This window comes from Pimephales promelas, chromosome 15 (assembly GCF_988280905.1).
Source record: "Pimephales promelas chromosome 15, fPimPro1.hap1.1, whole genome shotgun sequence".
NCBI lineage: Eukaryota > Metazoa > Chordata > Actinopteri > Cypriniformes > Leuciscidae > Pimephales > Pimephales promelas.
Genome location: NC_142783.1, coordinates 30261692 through 30284186, shown reverse-complemented (window position 1 = coordinate 30284186; position 22495 = coordinate 30261692). Strand labels below are relative to the sequence as shown.

General features: G+C 38.3%; 1 protein-coding gene and 1 non-coding gene across 3 annotated transcripts; both read left to right on the top strand.

Moving 5' to 3' along the window:
• Positions 1–1127: 1127 nt before the first annotated feature.
• Positions 1128–22495, top strand: eprs1 (glutamyl-prolyl-tRNA synthetase 1). 2 transcript variants are annotated; one of them, XM_039667065.2, is made up of 35 exons: positions 1128–1285; positions 2668–2752; positions 2949–3048; positions 3155–3311; positions 3402–3535; positions 3727–3827; positions 4189–4315; positions 4516–4708; positions 4805–4976; positions 6298–6531; positions 6641–6725; positions 7027–7086; positions 8215–8235; positions 9355–9465; positions 9602–9738; positions 11348–11555; positions 11853–11965; positions 12059–12176; positions 12264–12647; positions 13352–13564; positions 14246–14488; positions 14577–14807; positions 14903–15186; positions 15481–15532; positions 15634–15843; positions 16583–16655; positions 16747–16826; positions 16912–17013; positions 17452–17607; positions 19222–19419; positions 19495–19668; positions 20906–21066; positions 21172–21250; positions 21346–21410; positions 22062–22495. In XM_039667065.2, the coding sequence occupies exons 1-35, from the start codon at positions 1243–1245 to the stop codon at positions 22210–22212; spliced, it is 5055 nt and encodes a 1684-aa protein (XP_039522999.2). In that variant the 5' UTR covers positions 1128–1242; the 3' UTR covers positions 22213–22495. The 2 variants fall into 2 exon arrangements, with proteins under 2 accessions (XP_039522999.2, XP_039523008.2); XM_039667074.2 differs by lacking the exon at positions 8215–8235.
• LOC120487041 (small nucleolar RNA SNORA47) lies at positions 15269–15402 on the top strand. The gene has a single exon (XR_005624363.2). It is a non-coding gene; the product is annotated as a small nucleolar RNA SNORA47 (small nucleolar RNA).

Below are 22495 nucleotides of genomic sequence, written 5' to 3'. Positions count from 1 at the left end.
TTGAGTAACAACCAGTGCCAGAAAGTCCATTGAAGCAAGGAGTGCAAATAAGTGTAACGGTTGGTTACAAAGAGGCCTTCTGTAAAGTGCAGTGAAAGCACTGTCACGGCCTGTACAGTGAGAGTATCATAACATAAACAATATTGTGTTGTCACTTGGACAGGACAATAAGAAAACATTATCTAGGCTATTCAGCAACTCAAACACACTAAACCAACAATTACTAAAAACAGATTCTGCACGGGCATTTCACTCAGTTAAATGAGAGAACGCTTTTTCAAGGCACAGTATTTACACAATATTATTCAAAGGTATTTGGACACCAAAGGAATTCACGTTTATTGCTAATATTATTTGTAGCGATACAAAGCAATAAATTATTAATTAATTCTTTTTTTTTTAATATACAGCAAGTTATACGAGATTCAATTAAAATTTAAGTTGAAATTACTTTTAGTGTGGGTTCAAATGATAAACGCAGAACAATTCTAGTTGGAGAAAACTAGAATAGGCTATTTTACATTTGCTAGAAGTGAACTGAAGCTGCCAGTCCCTATACATTGAAAGTATTGAAATAAAGAGTTATTGTCAAAAATCAAATGATTTGTGTAGCCTATGTGACACTGCATTAAACTAAAGAATAGTGTAATTGTTAAATTAGGCTATACTTCATCAAGACCTACAACATGCACTTCACTCCAAAGCATCTCCCCAATAAAATATAAATGACTATGAAATAGGCAGAAGCAGTTTCAAGGCTTATAGCGCCTCCTTTAGGAAGCATAGTGATTTAAATACATTTGTAAAACTGCAGATCTATATCATACAATTGTGAATATAATTTTTAATAGAAAATTAAATTCAATATTAATTTCTTGTAAATTTGGAATTAAGGCTGGTCCTGGTGCTATGTGTTTTATGGATAAAGATTTACTTCAGAAATTAACTCGTTAAATAAAACGCAATAACGAAACAAAGAAAGACAACGTAAGCTAAAATGTTTTTACAAACCTGTTTGTTTTACAAAAATATGCGAGGAATTTACAGCATCAGTGATCCTTCACGCACTGAAAGCGAAAGATGCAAACGAAAATGCCCGGAACCATTGTTTCTGGGTCTCGTGTTACCCGTGTCATTCTGCTGCTGCACTCTTACAGCAAAGCAGGCGGCGCTGAGCAGTCGTGAAGTAGTTTGATGCTTGAAGTGTGACAGGGCCATTACGAGAAGACCAAGAGGAACGGCATGGCACTAAACTTGACTATCAACAGTAGCAATCCACCTCTAGGTAAGTACAAATGCGATGTGTTCAATATGTTACAAGCTACATTGCATTTTGCCGCTGAGCTCGCGCACCGGTTCAATGGATTGACACGCAGAACATCCTCGTGCCGTCGTGGCATAATCTAAAATTAACAGTCTGCCATTCCCAATGTTCACTAGGCTTTTCTTGTCTTTCACCGCTTTAAATTTGATTAGATTCAAAGCTACATATTTTACAGTAGTGCCTCCTTAAAAGTGATTCAGAAGTATGGCTAATTTGTGCCTGTTTGTTTTGGTTTCATTATTATGATGAGTTATTGCAGTCCCATACAGAACAAAAACAAGGTTTTCTTGGTTTTAGAACCTTTCCACCATATAGCTAAAATACAACAATGTTGGTATAACTGCAGAATGGTATTTATTAGTTAGTAAATGAATTGAAGTGGGCCATTCAGTGCTTGGGGAAGCTGTGTCACTGGCTGATGCAAGTCATTTGAAAGAGCTGTCTGAATCTGTTTACTTTACTCCACACCTGTCTTTGAGGATCATCTAACTCCTTCTGTTATAAATCTTTGATTGTATATGTGTAGTAAGGGGAACTCTTTTTAATGGTCTCATATGATGGATTCAAATTAGAAATGTTGAATCTTTGCAAAACCAGGGGGAAATGTTGGTTTGACTGGTTTTATTAATGACAGTAAATGGGTGTGTCAGACATTTGTTAACAAACAAAATTTTTCATCATAATTGAGATTGAGAGAATGAACACGCCTAAAAAGCAGGAAATGCCATGCATAAAATGTTTGCATTAATGCAGATAATTTGCAAGTCCTGTACTGAGGCAATAGTATCCAGCTGCAGACCTGCAGCGCCAGCAGTTTCAGGTTCAAGTTTTAAAAAAAAATTAATTTTTAAATATCAAGCAATGCTGTAAACAGTGTTATTGATAGTAATTGTATCTATTTTATATTTAACTAATGTAACCCTGATTTAAAATGCTTTCCATTTACTATTATTATGTGATATTATTTCCTTCGTGCTCAAAATGTTACAAGCAGTAGACTATAAAAATACAGAGTATAATGTATTTAATAATGCCAAATTCAAATAAATATTTAATACAAAGCCTTGAAGAAGTTTAGTGTGCATTTGAAAACAAAACCAAAAAAAAAAAAACAAACAACAAAACATTTAGGCCTAAAAAAAAAAAAAAACTAACAATAATTCATCTGTCAATCTGCATTTGTGTGTGTGTGTGTGTGTATGTGTGTGTGCATTTATGTGCAGAATGATATTACAGGATTTGGAAATAATTTCAGCTTAGATTTGTGTTTGAATATACAGTAGGGACAGTAGTAGATATCCACTGCTTCTGCATTTCTCTGTAATTCACCTCTCTGCCTGTAGGGGCACTGTTGGCTGCTGAACATGTGAAGGGCAGCGTCAATGTCTCTGTCAAGGAGGGCAAAGACACCATGCTCCATGTCTCTGAGTGAGTATATGGCCTCTATGAGTACATACTTTATGTATAATATATTAGTTATAGTGTTTTACGGACACATTAAGAGGATACACATGCACAAATTCTCTTGTATTTATATTTATATATATATATATATATACACACACACACACACGCATCATTTTGTCTAATTTTCCATTTCTCTCATTCGGTGCATCTCCTTCAGCGAGGTGCAGTTCAGTGACGTGAACTCCATCAGCCGTTATCTTGCCCGAGTGGCTCCGGCATTGGGACTGTATGGTTCTAACATGATGGAGCAAACTGAGGTTCGATTTGGGAGTCATATACTACATTCTACTGGCTCTCTATAGCATGTTACAATCATTTCATTGGTTAGCAATGTTGTTTATTATTATGTTCTGTCTTTTTCAGGTTGATCACTGGCTGGAGTTCAGTGCCCGTCGTCTCTGTGGTCAGTCGGATCTGACCTCTGCTCTGGCTGATCTGGATAAAGCTCTGGCACTGAGAACATTCCTGGTGGGTCACAGTGTGACACTGTCTGACCTCTGCATCTGGGCTGCTCTCAAAGGTCAGTCATTTGACTATATATATATTATTCACTTAAGTTTCAAGTCCAAAATCAAGACATCTCTACATATTTTTTGATCATTCTCAAAAGGAAATGGCGAGTCACAGATCAATCCAAGCTCTTATCCGCATCTGTGCCGCTGGTTTTCGTTCCTGAGCTCTCAGGTGCCATTCAGCTCTGTGGGCAGTAAATGGGCCAGCAAGATTTCCAACAGCAAAGCCACAGTGAGTTTCGGATATGTTTTTGGCTTTCTGAAAGACTACTGCAGTTTTATCTGTTCTTTTAAACAAAACAAAAAGTTTAAAACAAGTCACCTTTATGTTTTCAGCTAAAATGTACTTTGAACAGGGAACATACCTTTAAATGTTAATAAAGCTGTTAATTTGAATGATTATTTTTCAAACTATGTTTTTAGCCTGTGGAGAAGGAAAAAAAACAGGATCTGGGAAAGTTTGTGGAGCTCCCTGGTGCTGAGATGGGCAAAGTAGTTGTGCGGTTTCCCCCTGAGGCTAGTGGGTAAGTAGCGTTAAAGAGCCCCATCATAGCATTTGAAATGTTCCTATTTTTGTTTTCGGATAAGCAAACTTAAGACGCTGCTGAGACATTACATGTCACACAGATATCACGTCTGTACGGGATTTGTACTGGTGGTGTGTAAACGCACTCTCTGATTCCAGAAAATCACTGGCAGAGTAAATGAACCAAAATCAAACAAACCCGGGTCAAATCCCTGGTCACTTTATCCGCGTATTTTCAAGAATCTCTGTGTGAAAGGGGCGTTACAGAGAATTTCTTTCAACAACAAAAAAGTACTTGTTCTAAATCTTTGAAAGGTAGTGTAGATTAGTGTCTCTAAATTATCTTTCCATCTCCTCAGATACCTGCACATCGGTCATGCCAAGGCAGCTCTCCTCAACCAGCACTACCAGGTCAATTTCAAGGGCAAGCTCATCATGCGTTTTGATGACACAAACCCTGAGAAGGAGAAAGAGGACTTTGAGAAGGTATTTTGTCTCGTTTCATACACTATTTTTGCCCATATCCTTCCCTCCTCTGAACCTGCATGTTTGGCATGGGCACCAAGGCTCAATACGTGTCTATATATGCAACTTTACACTATAAATGTAATGCATTATTATTATTAACTTTAAAATAATTATTTTTAGACACCCCTGGCTAAGCTAACACCTTTCTTTTTCTACAGGTCATCTTGGAAGACGTGGCCATGCTACAGATCAAACCAGACCAGTTCACCTACACCAGCGATCACTTTCCCACTATCATGCGTATGGGGGAGAAACTTCTACAGGAGGGCAAGGCCTACATAGATGACACTCCTCCAGACGTCATGAAACAAGAAAGGGAGCAAAGGGTCGAGTCTCGCAACCGCAACAACTGTGAGCATCACCAGTACTGGTCTTATCATATGTCTTCATCACAGGAAATGTAATTTGAGGTGTTATAATGAACATGTTGTGTCCGTCTGTCCTCAGCTGTGGAGAAGAACATGCAGATGTGGGAGGAGATGAAGAAAGGCACAGAGTTTGGCCAGACCTGCTGCATGAGAGCGAAGATTGACATGAGTTCCAACAACGGCTGCATGCGTGACCCCACACTCTACCGCTGCAAGAACGCTCCTCATCCTCGCACCGGCTCCACTTACAAGTGAGTGGACATCATACTCCTTGTACATCTTGGTCTAAATTCATCAAATTACATTTTTAGTGTAGTTTTTTTTAATTTTTTATATTTAGTTCAATTAGGGCATACAAGTCAAGATGCACATTTCCGGTGTGCATCTTGAGACAAAACAATGGCACTTTATAAACATATTTTAAGATGTATCAGTGCAAGTTGCTTAAAGTTAAAACAGTTCAAAGACGCATTTAAGCCTTATCTGTGAAACCGGTTGTAAAGTTCTTAGAATTTAAGTCTAGTTTAAGTCAATGAGGACAATGGTTAAACTGATATTCACTTATTGTAATTGTGATTACTAATCATGATTGTTATCATTTAAGTAATGTTTTTTCATCAAAATTATTCCACTCACTCCTGTAGACCATTTAAAGGACAATTTTTAAATCTCAGATCTGTGAAACCAAGCGTGTACCTTTTAAGTCTAGCGAAAAGGCAACAGTTAAAGTATTTCCAAAAGCTGAAAATAAACGATGATTGGAATTACCGGACCTTTTAAATAAGACTTGTAAACTTTTCAAGTCTTCGACGAATCATTATCTGATTGCGATAAAAGCATATCGCAGTCTGGATGCTTACAATTATTTTCTTAGTGGAAAGGTTGGAAACATTTATTTGTACAATGTGTATGTTTTGTTTTTGGTCCAGATGAAGCAAGTCAAATAGCGTCAAAAACATACTTCTGGTTTGTCCGGAGAGGTTACGAGTAGGCATCTCACTGTCATTGCTGTGGAGTCTGTATATATATGCAGATATTCATATATATTTGTACAGCACTATTCAAAATACATATCGTTTCAGAGCAGCTTTACAGAACATGCGTGTATATTGCAATGCTAAATGTACGCTAGTAAACCAATCGCTATATGCCATTACCTTTCCAAATATGTGTGTTTAGTTTGGTGAAGTTTGTTTTGTAGTTATTTTGATATTTTAAATAGCAGGAATAAATAAATGAGATCACAATCCCTCTGTACATCAAGCAGCTGCTAACGCACAAGCTCTTGAAACCCCGCCCTCTGCAGCAGCTTATTTGCATTTAAAGGGCCAGGCACAAAAGGTGTTTTTTGCAAACCCTCAAAAAGTGACAACTTTAACATTCTATATAAAAATTTCTGTGGGGTATTTTTTTGCTAAAACTTCACACACACACACACACACATACACTCTTGGGACATCAGAGGTTTATTTTACAACTTGTAAAAATCACATTTTACCACCCCTTTAATGAACTGACACGCTTCCTCACTGATGTTCCTCTGATATTTTCTTTTTCTCTCCTTCCATCCAGAGTGTACCCCACATATGATTTTGCGTGCCCTATTGTGGACAGTGTTGAGGGGGTGACTCATGCCTTGCGTACCACTGAGTACCATGACAGAGACGAGCAGTTCTACTGGGTAATAAATGCTGTTGGTCTGCGTAAACCATACATCTGGGAGTACGCCAGACTCAATCTTAACAACACTGTGCTCTCCAAAAGGAAGCTTACCTGGTTTGTCGACCAGGGCTATGTGGATGGCTGGTGAGTTCTCACTGTCTTTACTTTATAGAAAAAAACTTTCTATGGTAAAATGTTGTATGATTGTATGGTAAAATGTTTCTCTTGCTCTCCCCATCTTCCCTTTCTGTAGGGATGACCCTCGTTTCCCCACAGTCAGAGGTGTGCTACGTAGAGGAATGACTGTGGAGGGACTCAAACAATTCATTGCTGCTCAGGTATGTGTATTTCTTTCTCAAATAATACTAATGCCACATAGTTGTTGAATCAGTGAATCAAAAGAATCAAAGCAATGACTGTTCTTTGCTGTGGCACTGGTAAAATCACACTTTATAAAATGGCACAGACAGCAATTTTATAAAAGACATCAATGGTCCATAAATGTAGCTAGTATAGCTCTTAAAACTTTACTAGTTATAGTGTTTTCCCACATCTGCAGTCTTTACAATTCAGATGTAATTCCTTAACCAATTTGATTCACCTTCTTTTTTCTTTTCTGTCCATTCCACTGTGTTAAAGGGAGGCTCAAGATCTGTAGTCAATATGGAGTGGGACAAGATCTGGGCGTTCAACAAGAAGGTAAATATTAAAATCACGTGCTGGGTCCATCATGGCTGCTAATCTCCAGCTGGTCCTTGTCATCCCATTCATTCACTAGTTAAATACCCTGAGCAGCTGGCTAACATCTCTACATTGTTTCAGCAATATTTTGTCAAGCAAAACTTTAATTTGAAACTAATTTTCAATACATTAGCCTCTAATCTCTCCAGTCCCTCGGTAGGCACCAGATATTCCGTTCACCTTTTGTGCTTCACTCTCGCTTTTTATGTTTGCATGTCACCCTCCCTCCCACTTTCTCATTCTCTGTGACTAACTTAAATGCACTTGCATTTATTTGTTTATTAAAATAAAAAACAGTTAGTGTAATTTCTTAATATTAATTTGTAATCATTAAAACAGGAGTTACTTGTTCTGTGTTGCTTTTAATTGTGATTTCATGTTTTTATTTCAAGTCTTTTTGCCACCATCTTTCAAAAGCTGCACACGTTTGTAATTCTGCATCTGACCCGTTATCTACAATTCATTTCCTGCATCAAGCATGACCTGTGCTCTTTAACACTCTGCTTATTAGCTGTAAGCTTTACTCTTTACTTATTTTCTTGGTTTGGCATCATTAATTTTTTCACCCATTTTTATTTTTTAATTGAATACTTTATCCAAAAATGCTAATTATCATCATCTACATTAGTTTTTATACTTATGTGAATTATTTATTTTAAAGGTCTAATTCACTCAAATGAAAGTTCTGTCATCAATTACTAGCCCACATATAATTCCAAACCCAACCTGAGTACTTTCATTCAGTTTCAAAACACAAATTAAGTTGTTTTTTTTTTTTAATGAAACCTGTGTCCGAAAGTGAAAAATGTGTTTTTTGAACAATCAAGCATGAAACTATATTCTAGTACACCCCAAAAACAAAATCAAGGCTTTGTGAAAGGTCATAATAGGACCCCTTTAACTTGTCCAGAGAAATTTTAGCCATTGCCTTTTGTGGGTCAACTTCTGGTTAGAGTTCCCTAATTTAGGCTGGCACAGGAGCAATAATCGAGTGCTTGTGATATCATATCACATTGAAACACTTCCCGTTGTGTCTGTCTCTGAGCTCTTCTACAATAAAGTGCATCTCACTCTTCTGTTTACAAGCTGCCAGTTAGCTGTAAAAAGGTACTCCTACACCTCTTCCTCCTTCCTCATGTTCCTCTTCCTCGTGTTTACCCTGTCTGCTCCTCTTCTCCATCTAACTTTTTATTTCCTGATCTATGGCTTTGCAAAAGGCCGGATTATTCATCTGGTGGATGGATTCTTCACTCAAAACTGAAAAATCTTTCATCATTTAGTCGTTCCAAACCTTATGATTTTCTTTCTTCCATTAAAGGCAAATATTTTGCAGTTTCCTGGCTGCTCTTTTAACATATAACAAAAGTTTGACCTTACAATCTGACAAACCTGCTGTCTATTATGAAGTCAACATGAATATGAGAAATCAGATCACATCTCCTTTCTTTCTTTTTTGTCTGACTAGAATAATTACATGGGGTGCAAAAATTGGCCAATATATCTGCCTTGTCGATATATTGGTTAACCACTATTTACGTGCTGTTATCATTGTTGATCGTTATGACCACGATCTAGGTCTTGGGACCACAATGGTAATAAGTTTAAAGAATTTAAGTGGTCGAAAAAAAGAACTAAAATATTAGTGGTATTGTGTTGCCTTCTGAAATAATTAGTATTTTGGACAACCCTGGTCTGTAATCTTGCACCTCGGATTCATTGAAGGCACAGATTTCTGACTTTCTCTCATGTGCTGCAGCTTTTACCTGTGTTTATCGCTCATTTCCACCCCTCATACAGCTTCTGGCAGATTCTATAGAAAGTGAAAATTAAATTAATTTTGAGAGATTCACGGTGTTCAAACTTATTTAGGTTTAGTGTTCCCCAATGACTCCTTTCTTACTTTTTGCTCTTGATTTCAACTCTTGTTTTTAACTCCCCCATTTCCCAGTCAGAGAACATTGATAGTTACATATGAATTACTTTTCATGTTATAAACCTTCTTGAATAAAGGCTCCAAGCAGTTTTGGGCAGTAATTATTCACGTGTGCAGCTACAGTCTGTTTGGTACAAAGTTTGGCTTGCCCTGCTCTTCATATCACCCTTCTCTACCTGTCCTTGCTCATCCTGTTTCATTCAGAGCAATGTGAGAGCAAAGAAGCTTTGGATGTACCTAAAGAATCATTTCTCTCTCTCTCTTTTCTCTTTCCTCTTCCCTTCCTCTTATAGGTCATTGACCCAGTAGCCCCAAGATATACCGCCCTACTAAGCTCGCAGGTTGTGCCAGTCTTCATTTCTGAAGCCAAGGAGGAAATGAAAGAGATTGCCAAACATCCCAAGGTAATAGATTCTGCATGCACGCACCCCTAAAAAACTTGTCAGTACCATAGAAAAATATTTTCATTCATTCATATCTAGGTAGGTAATATATAAAGAAAGACCGGTATATCACGTCCTATTTTGTGGGGATTTGCAGAATGCAGATGTGGGAATGAAGCAGGTGTGGTACGGGCCAAAGGTCTTTATCGAGGGTGCTGACGCAGAAACTTTCACAGAGGGTGAGACCGTGACCTTCATCAACTGGGGAAATATCATCATCACCAAAATTCACAGGTAAAACTTTTTTTTAAATTTTTTTTAAATGTGTCCTTACTTTTGTGTGCTCGGGCGCCAGCTCTTGTTACAATTTAACGTGATGGTTTTCTATTTTAGTACATTTTAAAATGTAATTAATTTTTCTGGTAACAAGGCTACATTTTCAGCATCATCCTTCATTTACATGATCCTTCAGAAATCATTCTAATACCGTAAAACTTTGAACAATAGCCGAGTCCCAAATAGACGCTTGTCTCTTTTACACGCCTGGTGTGTCTACAGGGTTGGGTAAATAAAAGCCGATCTCAAATAGAGGTCGGGTATGTTCTTTTAGCTTTGGGTTGTATTTAATCTTCTAAAACCCGTTAGATCGTCTGCTTTTAAGCGTCGAAGTGTTTAAGTTAAGGGGTTAAGTGTCTTGGTCAGGGACACATTGGTGTCTCGCGGTGGATTCGAACCCGGGTCTCTCACACCAAAGGACTTGTGTCTTATCCACTGCGCCATCACCAACCCCTGTCTCAAATATAAGCCGGTGCAATTCGACGATTTGGGAAAATAAAATCCCGGGCTATTATTTGAAGTTTTACCGGTAACACTTTACAATAAGGTTCATTAGTTAACATTAGTTACCTACATTAGTTAACATGTACTAAGACTGAACAATACCTCTTCAGCATTTATTAATCTTAGTTAATCTTAATTCCAACATTTACTAATACGTCATTAAAATCAAAGGTTGTATTAGTTAACATTAGTTAATGCACTGTGAACTAACATGAACGCACAATGAACAGCTGTATTTGTATTAACTAACATTAACAAAGATTAATAAACACTGTAACTAATGCATTGCTCATCATTAGTTCATGTTAGTTATTGCATTTACCAATGTTAACTAATGAACCTTATTGTAAAGTGTTACCGTTTTACCGGTATGCTGATTTGGTCATCAATAAACATTCCTTATCATTAACTGTGTCTAAAGCAGTTATTTCAATGGATCATTTTATGTGTCATTGCTCAGTAAAATATTTCAAGGGCTGCCCCCCAATAGTCGACGAGAAGAGACGTGGTTGACCAAATGTTAATTAATCAGGTAGTCGCAGAAAACTAAAAGTGGCAAAGTCACACAGTGCATTATGGACTGATCATTAACACCACTTGTCCATGTGGTTTTATTTCGGTCAGTAAATCCAAATGTTCACCTATCATTAATCAACCTCAAACATGGCTTATCATTTGAAACACCTTTAGTAGTAGCCTAATGTTAGCCGCACGGCTGCTCGCTCTAAAGGTAATGGTAACAGATAAATGTACGCTAATATTAATGTGCATGTCTCTCAATTGGCACGCTATACTGAGATGATGAGTCAACTTCATCTTTGCAGTTGACAGAACCAGAAAGTCTTCATTCTGTTTTTACCTTCATAATCACCACAAGTTTTATGCTCGAGCTTAATTTATTTTTTAAAGGCTCATTAATGTAGTTTAGTGTTTCACTGTCATGTGGAGCTACTAGTATGTAAGCAATGGTAAACAAGCCTGTAATATTCTTTCTCAGCCCTATGCATGCGTGTTTACATGTAGATTTACTGCTGATGTCTTCTGTCTTGGTTGGTGCCTGCAGAGATGGCAGTGGAGCGATCTCGTCTCTAGATGGTCGTCTGAACCTGGAGAACACTGATTATAAAAAGACCACCAAGATCACCTGGCTCGCTGAATCCAGCCGTGCCCCCCTCATGCCTGCTGTGTGCGTCAACTACCAGCACCTCATTACCAAACCAGTCTTGGGCAAGGATGATGATTTCAAGGATTACATCAACAAGAACAGCAAGGTGTGGTACTCAAGTCTGTTGGGGTGTTGTTTGTGTTGGTTGCATTTGTACCAGAGTTGAGCATCAAAAGTTCAGTTCTTTTGAATTATTATTTGAATAGAGTTCAAAAGGACAGTATTTATTTGAAATACAATTTTTGTAGCATTATAAATGTCTTTACTGTGACTTTTGATCAATGTAATGTGTCCTAGCAGAATGAAAGTATTAAATTCTTTAAAAAGCCCGCTCACTTTTAACATTAGTGTATAAAATGTTTAAAATCTGCTGTGTATTATTATTTATTCATTTATTTTTCAGGTAGAGGAGAAGATGATAGGAGACCCTTGCCTGAAGGACTTAAAGAAAGGTGACATCATACAGCTGCAGAGACGGGGTTTCTATATCTGTGATCAGCCGTATGAGCCAATCAGGTTGCACCTCTAACCTGTTTAACACAGTATTATGAATCTTTTGTAACTTTAAACATTTAAATATATTTTTTCTGTTATGTTTTATTCATTTAGCCCCCACAGCTGCAAGGAGAGTCCCTGTGTCCTGCTCTATATCCCAGACGGACACACAAAAGAGATGCCCACTGCTGGCTCCAAGGACAAAAGCAAGAGCCAGACAGCCGCTAAACCTGTGAGCACTGAATTGGATCCATTTGTTCTCCTAACAAGTCAAACATTGAACAAAATGATCACTCTTTTCATATTGTTCTTCCTCCAGGTGAAGGCTGCTCCTCTGAGTAAAGCCAAGCTGGCTCCTGTCTCCAGCCCTGCTCCATCGGCAGCAGGAGACGCTTCCTCTCTATTCTCCAGCATTGTGGCTCAGGGAGAGCTGGTCAGACAGCTCAAGACAGACAAGGCCCCTAAAGAGCAAGTGGACGCGGCAGTAAAGCAGCTCTTGGCCTTGAAGTCTGAGTTTAAACAACTGACCGGGCAGGAGTACAAACCTGGTATGGCCCCACCTACTTCCACCCCAGGACCGAAGAGCTCTGCCCCCGCCCCTGCGGAAGAAAGCACGAGGCCGGCCTCCACCGGTTGTCCGTTCACTCGTGTTGCTGAGCAGGGCGAGGTGGTCAGAAAACTGAAGGCTGAAAAAGCACCCAAGGTCTGTTGGTCATTCAGTTGCTTATTTAGGGTGCTATCTTAAGATCGGGTCAGGTGTGAACTTTTACAGGCCAAAAAGTCCATTGTTATTGTCACCATGAAATCACAATTGACAGTTCTTTTTTGTGTGTGTGTGTGTGTGTGTGTGTGTGGATTATTGCAGTATATGTCAAAGTATTTATTCATATACCCTCATAATCTTTAATCAAAATGACTTCCCCCTCCGTCTTGCAATGACATCTCTTTTCTGGGTTTGTGTTTTTTGGTGCAAGGGTGTAAAAAACCTAACAGCAATAGCAAACAACAATGATCCAACTATCTAATCAATTCACAATGGACAAAATCAAGTCCGCCCCACATTTGTTTCACTCAAATATGTCTCAGTACGGAAGAAAAGAATATCGCAACTTCCATTTAATGCTGACTTTAACAGTGTATTGTCTCAGAAGTCACTTTCAAATGAAGCAGATTTCTCTTCTATTTCTCTTGCTAATTCGCATCACCATCTTGAACCTGTGAATAGTTCTCCGCCCTCACGTCCTTATTGCACAGATTCCCATTGAAATTTCCTATTGGATTTTACCCATGTTATTTTGCAGAGCAGAGATAAATGTGCCTGCATCTTAACATGGTAACTGCCTCTCTAAGAAGTCTTTTGGTTATGGTTGGGTTTTCACTGTTGACCATGTCATTTTCATTTTACAGGAGCAAATAGATGCTGCAGTAAAACAGCTCTTGGCTGTCAAAGCTGAGTTCAAACAGCTCACTGGTCAAGACTACAAACCAGGCATGGCTCCTCCCACATCATCTCCTCCACAGCCCGCCCCTTCACCTGACTCCTCCCCTGCTGCCATATACGGGCTTGTGACTGAACAGGGGGAAGTGGTCAGAAAGCTGAAAGCTGAGAAAGCATCAAAAGTGAGACTATAACTACATCTTTGCTTTAGATAATGGTGTAAATAATATTTCCTTCAGAATTTAGTTTTTGCACTGGGACCACCCTATACAGTACTCAATACTTTATTTTCCTAAAATACTTTTTATGTGTTATAGTACTCTATCTATCTCAAGTAATTGCTTTATATTATATATAATTATATATATATATATATATATATATATATATATATTTATTTATATATATATATATATATATATATATATATATTATTCTGTTATGTTTATATTTATTCTATATATATATATATATATATATATATATATATATATATACTAGACATTATCTCACAAAATTGAGTACACCACTTACATTTCAGCAACCATTTTAGTATATCTTCTCCGCAAGACAATACTATAGAAATGAAACTTGGATATATATTTTAGAGTAGTCAATGTGCTGCTTGTTTATATTACTGTCCTCTGAAAATAACTCAACATACAGCCATTATTGTCAAAATACCTGTCAACAAAACTGAGTGCACCCTAAGTGATAATAGCAGTATGTCGTTTAATCTTGCAAAGCCACATGTCCAATTCATCAACTTCATGTTTTTGTCTGCTTGGCGATTTCAGGAAACATTGTGTTTAATTTGTAATTTACTTGTTGGTAAAGCACTATGATTTCTTTCCCCTCCTCAGGAACAGGTTGATGCAGCAGTGAAGCAGCTTTTGGCTCTGAAAGCAGAATATAAGCAGGTGACAGGGCAGGACTACAAACCTGGAGTTCCCCCCGCTTGTGCTTCTCCATCAGCTCCAGCTCAGCCGGCCGCCACCACCCTTACGGCGTCTGGCTCCTCTGACAGCTCTCCCAAGTCTATTTATGATCAAGTCACTCAACAAGGAGAACTTGTGAGGAAACTGAAATCAGACAAGGCACCCAAGGTTTTTGACTTATCTCAGATTTGGTCATAGTGTTTTAAATATCACATTTTTATTTAGTAGTATTCAACAATTGTTCATATTTTTACAGGATCAGGTAGATGTGGCTGTGAAGCAGTTGCTGAGTCTTAAAGCTGAGTACAAGCAGCAAACTGGACAGGAATACAAACCAGGTGTGCCTCCTTCCTCTGGTCCCGCCCCTGCGCAGTCTAGCACCACCCCACCTCAGTCCAGCTCCTCCCCTCAGGCTCAAGCTCTGTTTGCAGACATAGCCCAGCAGGGTGAGCAACTGAGACGGCTTAAAGCAGAGAAAGCTCCTAAGGTTTGTTTGAATTTGTTTGCTAACAAGTTTAATAAATATAGCATTTTTGAAGTGATTTGATTTTAGCTCTCCTGATATTCTAATGAATTTTTTAGGATCAAATTGATAAAGCGGTGAAAACTCTGCTTGAGCTGAAGGGTCAGTATAAAGCCCTCACTGGAGAGGAGTACAAGCCTGTGACTACCCCTGGAGGCTCTGGGAACACAGGGGGGGAAGACAAGAACCGCAAGGAGCGGGAGAACAAGTCTGAGAAGCAGGGTGGAGGAGGAGGAGGAGGAGGAGGACGTAAACAGCAGAAGGGAGGAGAGAAACCTCAACAAGGTCAAGACTCTGGAGCCGGTGGAGCAGGAGAAGGCCAAGGGCCAAAGAAACAGACACGGTGAGAGGCAAAGACGCAAAGTAATCCATACAGTGTCAAATGCCCTTTATTTATTTTCTTGAGACATGGATGAATTCTTAAATGGAGGCTTGAGAAAGTTCTGCAGTTGTTTTAGTACTGCCACAACTGGTTTTGTCCTCCAAGACTAAACCCAGAATACAGTCTCTTTTGTCTGAATTACTTTTTCAGACCACAACCTGTGTTTATGGACACTTCACTAAAGGCTATTCAGTTTTTCCATTTGCTAGCAGGATCTATAGATTTACTCTCTTATTTTGTGTTTCTTAAATGTAGGCTGGGACTGGAGGCAAAGAAAGAGGAAAACTTGGCTGATTGGTACTCACAGGTACACTGTGCTCACATGATTTTGTAAACTGTTGAAGAACTATCTTTACAAAGTTCTTGTTGTTCAGCTGTTTGAAAGCTCTTTGTATTTGCGGTTTTCAGGTGATCATTAAGGCTGAGATGATCGAATACTACGATGTCAGCGGTTGTTACGTGTTGAGGCCCTGGTCTTACGCTATCTGGGATGCCATCAAAGATTTCTTTGATCGGGAGATCAAGAAGTTGGGTGTGGAGAACTGCTACTTCCCCATGTTTATCTCTCAAGCTGCCCTTGAGAAAGAGAAAAACCACATTGCAGATTTCGCTCCAGAGGTGAGAAGCTGGGAAGAATGTAAGATTTGGAGCTTAGGGTCAGTTAATTCAGCAAGGATGCATTAAATAGTCACAGTAAAAACATTTATAATGGATAATCTATCACTTTATCCACAAAAAATATTAAGAACCACAACTATTTTCAACATTCAAGTGACGGCCAACAATGGTAACCCGTACTCAGAATTTGTCCTCTGCATTTAACCCATCCAAGTTAGTGCACAGACATTAGGAGTAGTGAGTAGTGAACACACACACACTGCAAACTGTGGACACACACATGGAGCAGTGGGCAGCCATTTTTGCTGTGGCGCCCAGGGAGCGATTGGGGGTAAGGTGCTTTGCTCAAAGGTATTGAGAATTTAATTCACAACCTTCGAGTTTCCAGTCTGACTCTCTAAACATTAGGCCACGACTACCCCCTAAAAATAAAAATATGAAATTTTACTTGAGAATTAATGATTTAAGTCTTAAGAATTTCAGAGGGATCATGTGACACTGAGGACTTGAGTGATGGCTGCTTGAAATTTAGCTTTGCCATTACGGAAATAAAATTTTGTGTGAGCAAAAAGTTATTTTCAATTATTTTCTTTTTAATTGTGTTTTTAATCCAATAAGTGCTTATTTTTTAAAATAATAATAATGGATGATTGGAACAAGATCATGTTGTGGTGGATTGTAATTGGGGCTTTTCAGTGTGTGGAAAATCAATATGTATAAACAAAATGAATGTCTTTAGGTTGCTTGGGTGACAAGATCAGGAAAGACCGAGCTGGCGGAGCCCATCGCTGTACGTCCCACTAGTGAGACAGGTGAGCGACTGCAGCTGTATCTGAAATGGACTGGATTCTTATGTTTGTATGATATTTTTAATACATTTGCATTCTTCTTACATTGATGCAGTGATGTATCCTGCCTATGCCAAGTGGGTCCAGTCTCACAGAGATCTGCCAATCAAACTCAACCAGTGGTGCAATGTTGTGGTCAGTTCCAGCCTCAGTCATACACTTTTACAAACACGTCTCAATAAAAGGCCTGTGCATTCATTCAGTTTCTTGCTGTTCTCAGCGTTGGGAGTTTAAACACCCCCAGCCCTTCCTGAGGACCAGAGAGTTTCTATGGCAGGAGGGACACACAGCGTTTGCCACCAAAGAAGAAGCTGCCGAGGAGGTTGGTTAAGTGTGATCAGTTACACCTCACTCACAATATGCCTTATTCACGGCAGCGCCATGTTTGATTTTTAATGAGAATGAAAGCGAGGCTGTGAGGGATAGTCATGCATCTCTTCAATGGGCTGTACTGTTATTTAATGTGTTTTCGGATTGTTCTGCTCATAAAACACTGGAAAAATATCTTTCCAAGAAATGTCAGTTGACAAAAAACTCCCGACAACGTAAGCTGTGGAAAATTGTAAGTAATCTAGGCGCTTTATTCAGCTTTTTACAGCGGATGCCATTGGAAACACGGCAAGTCTATCCCTCACAGACTCACTTTCATACCCGTCATGGCACTGCTCTGAATAAGGTCTATTCAATATTTCCATGCCAATCCTGAAATAATTGTTGCATGTTTCTGACCCTGCCACTCTTTTATCCATCATGTGTGCAGGTGTTGCAGATTTTGGACCTGTATACTCGGGTGTACGAGGAGCTGTTGGCCATCCCTGTGGTCAAGGGCAGGAAAACAGAGAAGGAGAAGTTTGCAGGTGGAGATTACACTACCACTGTGGAGGCTTACATCTCAGCAAGCGGCAGAGCAATTCAGGTCAGCGTATATCACAATTATATTACTCCAGAGTAAAGAACTACAAAGAACTTTGCCGTGAGCATATCAGGGCCTTTATTTTACAGTCATTGTTTAGTAGGACTGAGAATTGCCATAGACCTTCCTATTCAGTATTATAACTATATTTAGCTCCCATTACAAAATGTAGTGCAATAAATTTATGGAAAAAAAATGTTTGGTAACACTATACAATAAGGTTCATTAGTTAACTACATTAGTTAACATTAACTAAGGATGAACAATACTACTTCAGCATTTGTTAATCTTTGTTAATGTCAGTTTCAACATTTACTAATACTTTATTACAATCGTGTTAAAGTCCCCATGAACCGGAAGTTGCAAACGATTTTTCTCCAGTGCTGTGACGTATTTCCAAGTGAAACGGACTATTGAACAGAGGGCAGGGTTTTACTCTAGCGCTCCTCCTCTCCATCTCTCGCTCATAGCAAACTAACGGTTTGAGGGGAGTGGTTAAGCGTTTCCCCACCCAAACTGTGAAACCTACATCATCAGAAAAAGAAACCGTTCTAGACCGGAAGTAACTTTTCAGATTTTGATTAAAGATTACCAAGGTAAAACATTTTTTAAATATATTTTTACTTGCACGGATTAATTGTTCACCACAAGACTAGTAATATGCGCTAACAAAGTAAATAGGTTCAATTTTGATTTCACGGGGACTTTAACATTAGTTAATGCACTGTGAACTAACATGAACAAACAATGAACAGCTGGATTTGTATTAACTAACATTAACAAAGATGAACAAAAACAGTAACAAATGTATTGCTCATCATTAGTTCATGTTAATTAATACATTAATGTTTAATAAAAGAACCGTATTGTAAAGTGATACCAAATATTTTTATGGATTTTGGCTCTTGATTGGTTCCATATAATTGTTTAATTATAAACAAAATGTAATTATAAAAGTACTGTTTAAAATAATAATAAAAAAATGGATGATACATTTTGTGCATGATAAAGTATTTTTTCCAAATATGAAAAAAAAGACAAGGAGCAAATAACAAAGAAACATTCCCCTCTGTTTACAGTCCCTTAAGACAGAATGGACTTTACATATAAACGTTTCTTTTTTTTTAAAAAAAATGCTTGTATAATGCGCAAAAGGTCAATACATACTATAGCATGTGTCTGAGACTTGAATTTTTCAATTCAAACTTATTTAGCATACAATGTCAATCTTAAAAACACATATGTGGGGTGTTTAACTCCCCACTTTCAAGATTTACTTTGATCATCAGAATTGAAACCTTGTTAGATGTACGGGCTGATAAAAACATAAAAAAGCTGACATTTTGTCAAACCTGAAAACGAGGGGATTCACAATCATTTGTTCTCATTTTGATTCATAAAACAAAACCAAAGGTTCAAAACAAGAAGAACAAATGTGAAGCGAGCCAAACATCACGATTACGCGCCAGCTGCAGCTTGATGACGCAAGCATACCGTGCTTCAGATACAAACAATATAATGCGAACACAGTCCATTGAGGGCAGGGGGAGCTCTGGTTCTGAACAGGTAATCAAACCAAGTGTGTAAGCGCCCTAAAACTCCTTATTGCTCTCTCAGGGCGCCACATCCCATCACCTGGGCCAAAACTTCTCCAGGATGTTTGAGATTGTTTTTGAGGACCCTAAGAGACCAGGCGAGAAGCAGCTGGCCTTCCAGAACTCATGGGGAATCACCACTCGCACCATCGGAGTCTTGACGATGGTTCATGGAGACAACATGGGCCTGGTGCTGCCACCCAGAGTAGCATGTCTACAGGTGTGCTGGAGATCCATCATTTCTTGTTTATAATGGATCATAGCATTGCATGCAAACTTACACTCTGATTTGCAGGTCGTCATCATTCCTTGTGGCATCACAGCCACTCTACCCGAAGCAGAGAAAGACCTTCTGTTGGCCCAGTGCTCCAAGTATCTTTCCAGACTACAGGAGGCCAATGTCAGAGTCAAGGCCGACCTGCGGGATAATTACTCACCTGGCTGGAAGTTCAATCATTGGGAGCTGAAGGTATGTAGGTTCTTCATCTCAGTTAGGGCTGCTTAATTATGGCAAAAATCATAATCACGATTGTAATAATGATTAACCCGATTAGGAGTGGGGACCAAAATAAACTGAAATTTTTGTTTGTGATTTATATCAAGTATATTTTGCTGGAAATAAGGTTGCTATATCAACAATTTGGATACCAGTGAAATTTCACAATTCTTGATATCAATTTTGATACCTTAGAAATTGATGCTAGGCTAAAGTTAACAATGCTTTAAGTATTTCATGTAAATCTATCGAACATTATTGAACTAAGAGCTGAATAAACAATCAAATGTAAGTAAAACACTGCATAGTCTTCACTGTATTAATGAATTAAACAGTTTTTTAATGAAGCAATTAAAGTTATAAATAGATGTTGTTGTTTTTTTTTTCTTTTGTAACATTGGCACAGACAGCAGCAAGTATATTAGGCCTAATTCACGAATCCTGTATACTGACTTCAGGTCAACTGTTTATGCTCATTTAACACATCACTACCCAAGTATATTTCACTTGTCTGTGTTCCGCTCTATCTTTCACAGCTTAAAATGCTTGTAATAGCTCTCTTTTTAATGTCAAATGTCCTGACTGTATCTTACTATAGTCACATTACATGATTTGACTAATTTGGATGAAACATTTGATATCAGTACCAGTGGTACTAAAAACCAGGGATATTGGGTACCTGCTGGGATATTGGGATAAAGGCGGCTGCTTTCAAACGCTCCCGTGTGTATCTCTGTGAAGAGGTTTCTTTTTACAAGGTGTTTTTGAAATGTTGATCAGTGTAGCCATAGCCAATCACAGACATATCTGTTAAGCGTGTGAACGCAATGGCCCGTGTAGAAAGCTTTTCTAGTTTATAGTGTTTTTGTATATCTCAGTGCTGAATATAGCCTGAATGATTGATACTGATTATAAAGAGAGCGCTCTTTGCTTGCTTTCTGTTTACAACCCATATACATTTTGGATAAAAGTTTTGTTTCTCATGCTCCTCAATACACTGCAAAGTTTCTGGATTTGCTACTTAATTCCAACTGTTTTTGCTATGATACCGAAATTGGTACAGAGAACCGTGAAATTTTAATGGTATTGCTGGTATTGAAATTTTACTGGTATTGGTATTTTACTGCTTATGGTGTTTTCATCATTTAAATTGAAACAGCCACACCACCAATGCACAAAAGCTTTGTTTGATGTCGTTTTCTGAATGCAGGGTGTGCCCATAAGGTTTGAGGTTGGGCCGAAGGACTTAAAACATGGCCAGTTTGTAGCAGTAAGGAGAGACACGGGACAGAAAATCGTCGTACCAGAGGCTGATGCCGTGAAGAGGATCCCAATCCTTCTGGAAGAGATCCAGAACAATCTCTTTAAACGGTACAAACAAACTCCTGCTTTCTAGTTCTTCACCTAGTATCACTACATTTGAGATCTGCCATTTCCATCATGGCAGAATGATTTACTATTTTCAACATGTCACAGGGCCTCTGATGATTTGAACAAACACATGGTGTTGGCCGATACGATGGAACAATTCCAGAAAGATCTGGACCAGGGAAGGGTAAGTCAACTGTGTGGATCCAGAGCTCTTTGGATACTATTTGTTTTCAGTTAAAACCAGAAATGTGTTAACCTAATGTATGTCATCTCTTACAGATTGTACAGATTCCCTTCTGTGGAGGCATTGAGTGTGAGGACTGGATTAAGAAGACAACAGCCAAGTAAGAGACTAATCTATGCTTTTGGGCTGTTTTTCCTAGATAACCAGTCTTTCGTTATTTAAATACTTAAACATTTCAATGCCAAAATCTCAAATGCATTTCAATGAAAAAATATTTGCTATCAATAAATACTACACAATTTGTTGATTATAATCTACTGTTGCTAAGTCATGTTTACTATGCCATTTATATCTCTTAAACAAAGGTTTAAAGACTGAAATGTTAGGTTTTATTGAACATTTTATCAGGGTATTTATTACGTTAAACGTTTAATTTGTATTAGACTATTTGAACTGAAGTTAAGTCATAGTTTTTAGTCTATTTATGGTTTAATACGCGACCATAGATCTTGCTCTACCTCGCCTAAATGGCATTCATTTTATTTGTGCAGGTCTTAAAAACCCTTAAAATATTGGAAGTTCATAGCATTCAGAGTTTATAGACAGTTATTGTTTATTTCTTAATATCAAATTCTGTTTTTGTGTCAATTTATACGCTAATGCATTAACCAAAGATACGTACACACTTTTTTTTTTCCATTGAACCCCAGAAACCTTTGGCCTTGAACACTAGAATATATTTATATCAATTCAAAGAAAAAAGATCAGATAGAAGTGGGTAGTCTTAACACACTTTTTCCTGTGTCTTCAGGGATCAGGACCTGGAGGCTGGTGCCCCTTCAATGGGAGCCAAGAGTCTGTGTATCCCCTTCAACCCCTTGAAGACCCTGCAAGACGGCCAGATGTGCGTCAGCGGCAAAGAGCCTGCTCAGTACTACACGTTGTTCGGTCGCAGTTACTGAAACCGTCTGTCATCCCAAAATAGTGATTCCCCTTCTCATCAAATGCACTAGTAGGATAACTGTAAGACATCTGTCATCTCTAACCACTCTAAATACTCTGCTTTTTACTATATTTTGGAGGAACCCTCTATTTTTCTGGTCACAGATTTACTAGCTAACAGGTAGAGTTTTAGGCTGGGATTTGATGTTCTATGCGACCATATTAAACCTTTGCACATCTTAAATAAATTTCTGACAATTATAAACAAAACATTATCTGTAATAAAGGGATTCTTAATTTCTA

Coding starts and splice junctions, on each gene's coding strand:
- eprs1 (XM_039667065.2), top strand. CDS start 1,243: ATGGCACTAAACTTGACTATCAACAGTAGCAATCCACCTCTAG. Junction 6,532..6,640: donor CAGGGCTATGTGGATGGCTG/GTGAGTTCTCAC, acceptor CCCTTTCTGTAG/GGATGACCCTCGTTTCCCCA. Junction 21,411..22,061: donor ATTAAGAAGACAACAGCCAA/GTAAGAGACTAA, acceptor CTGTGTCTTCAG/GGATCAGGACCTGGAGGCTG.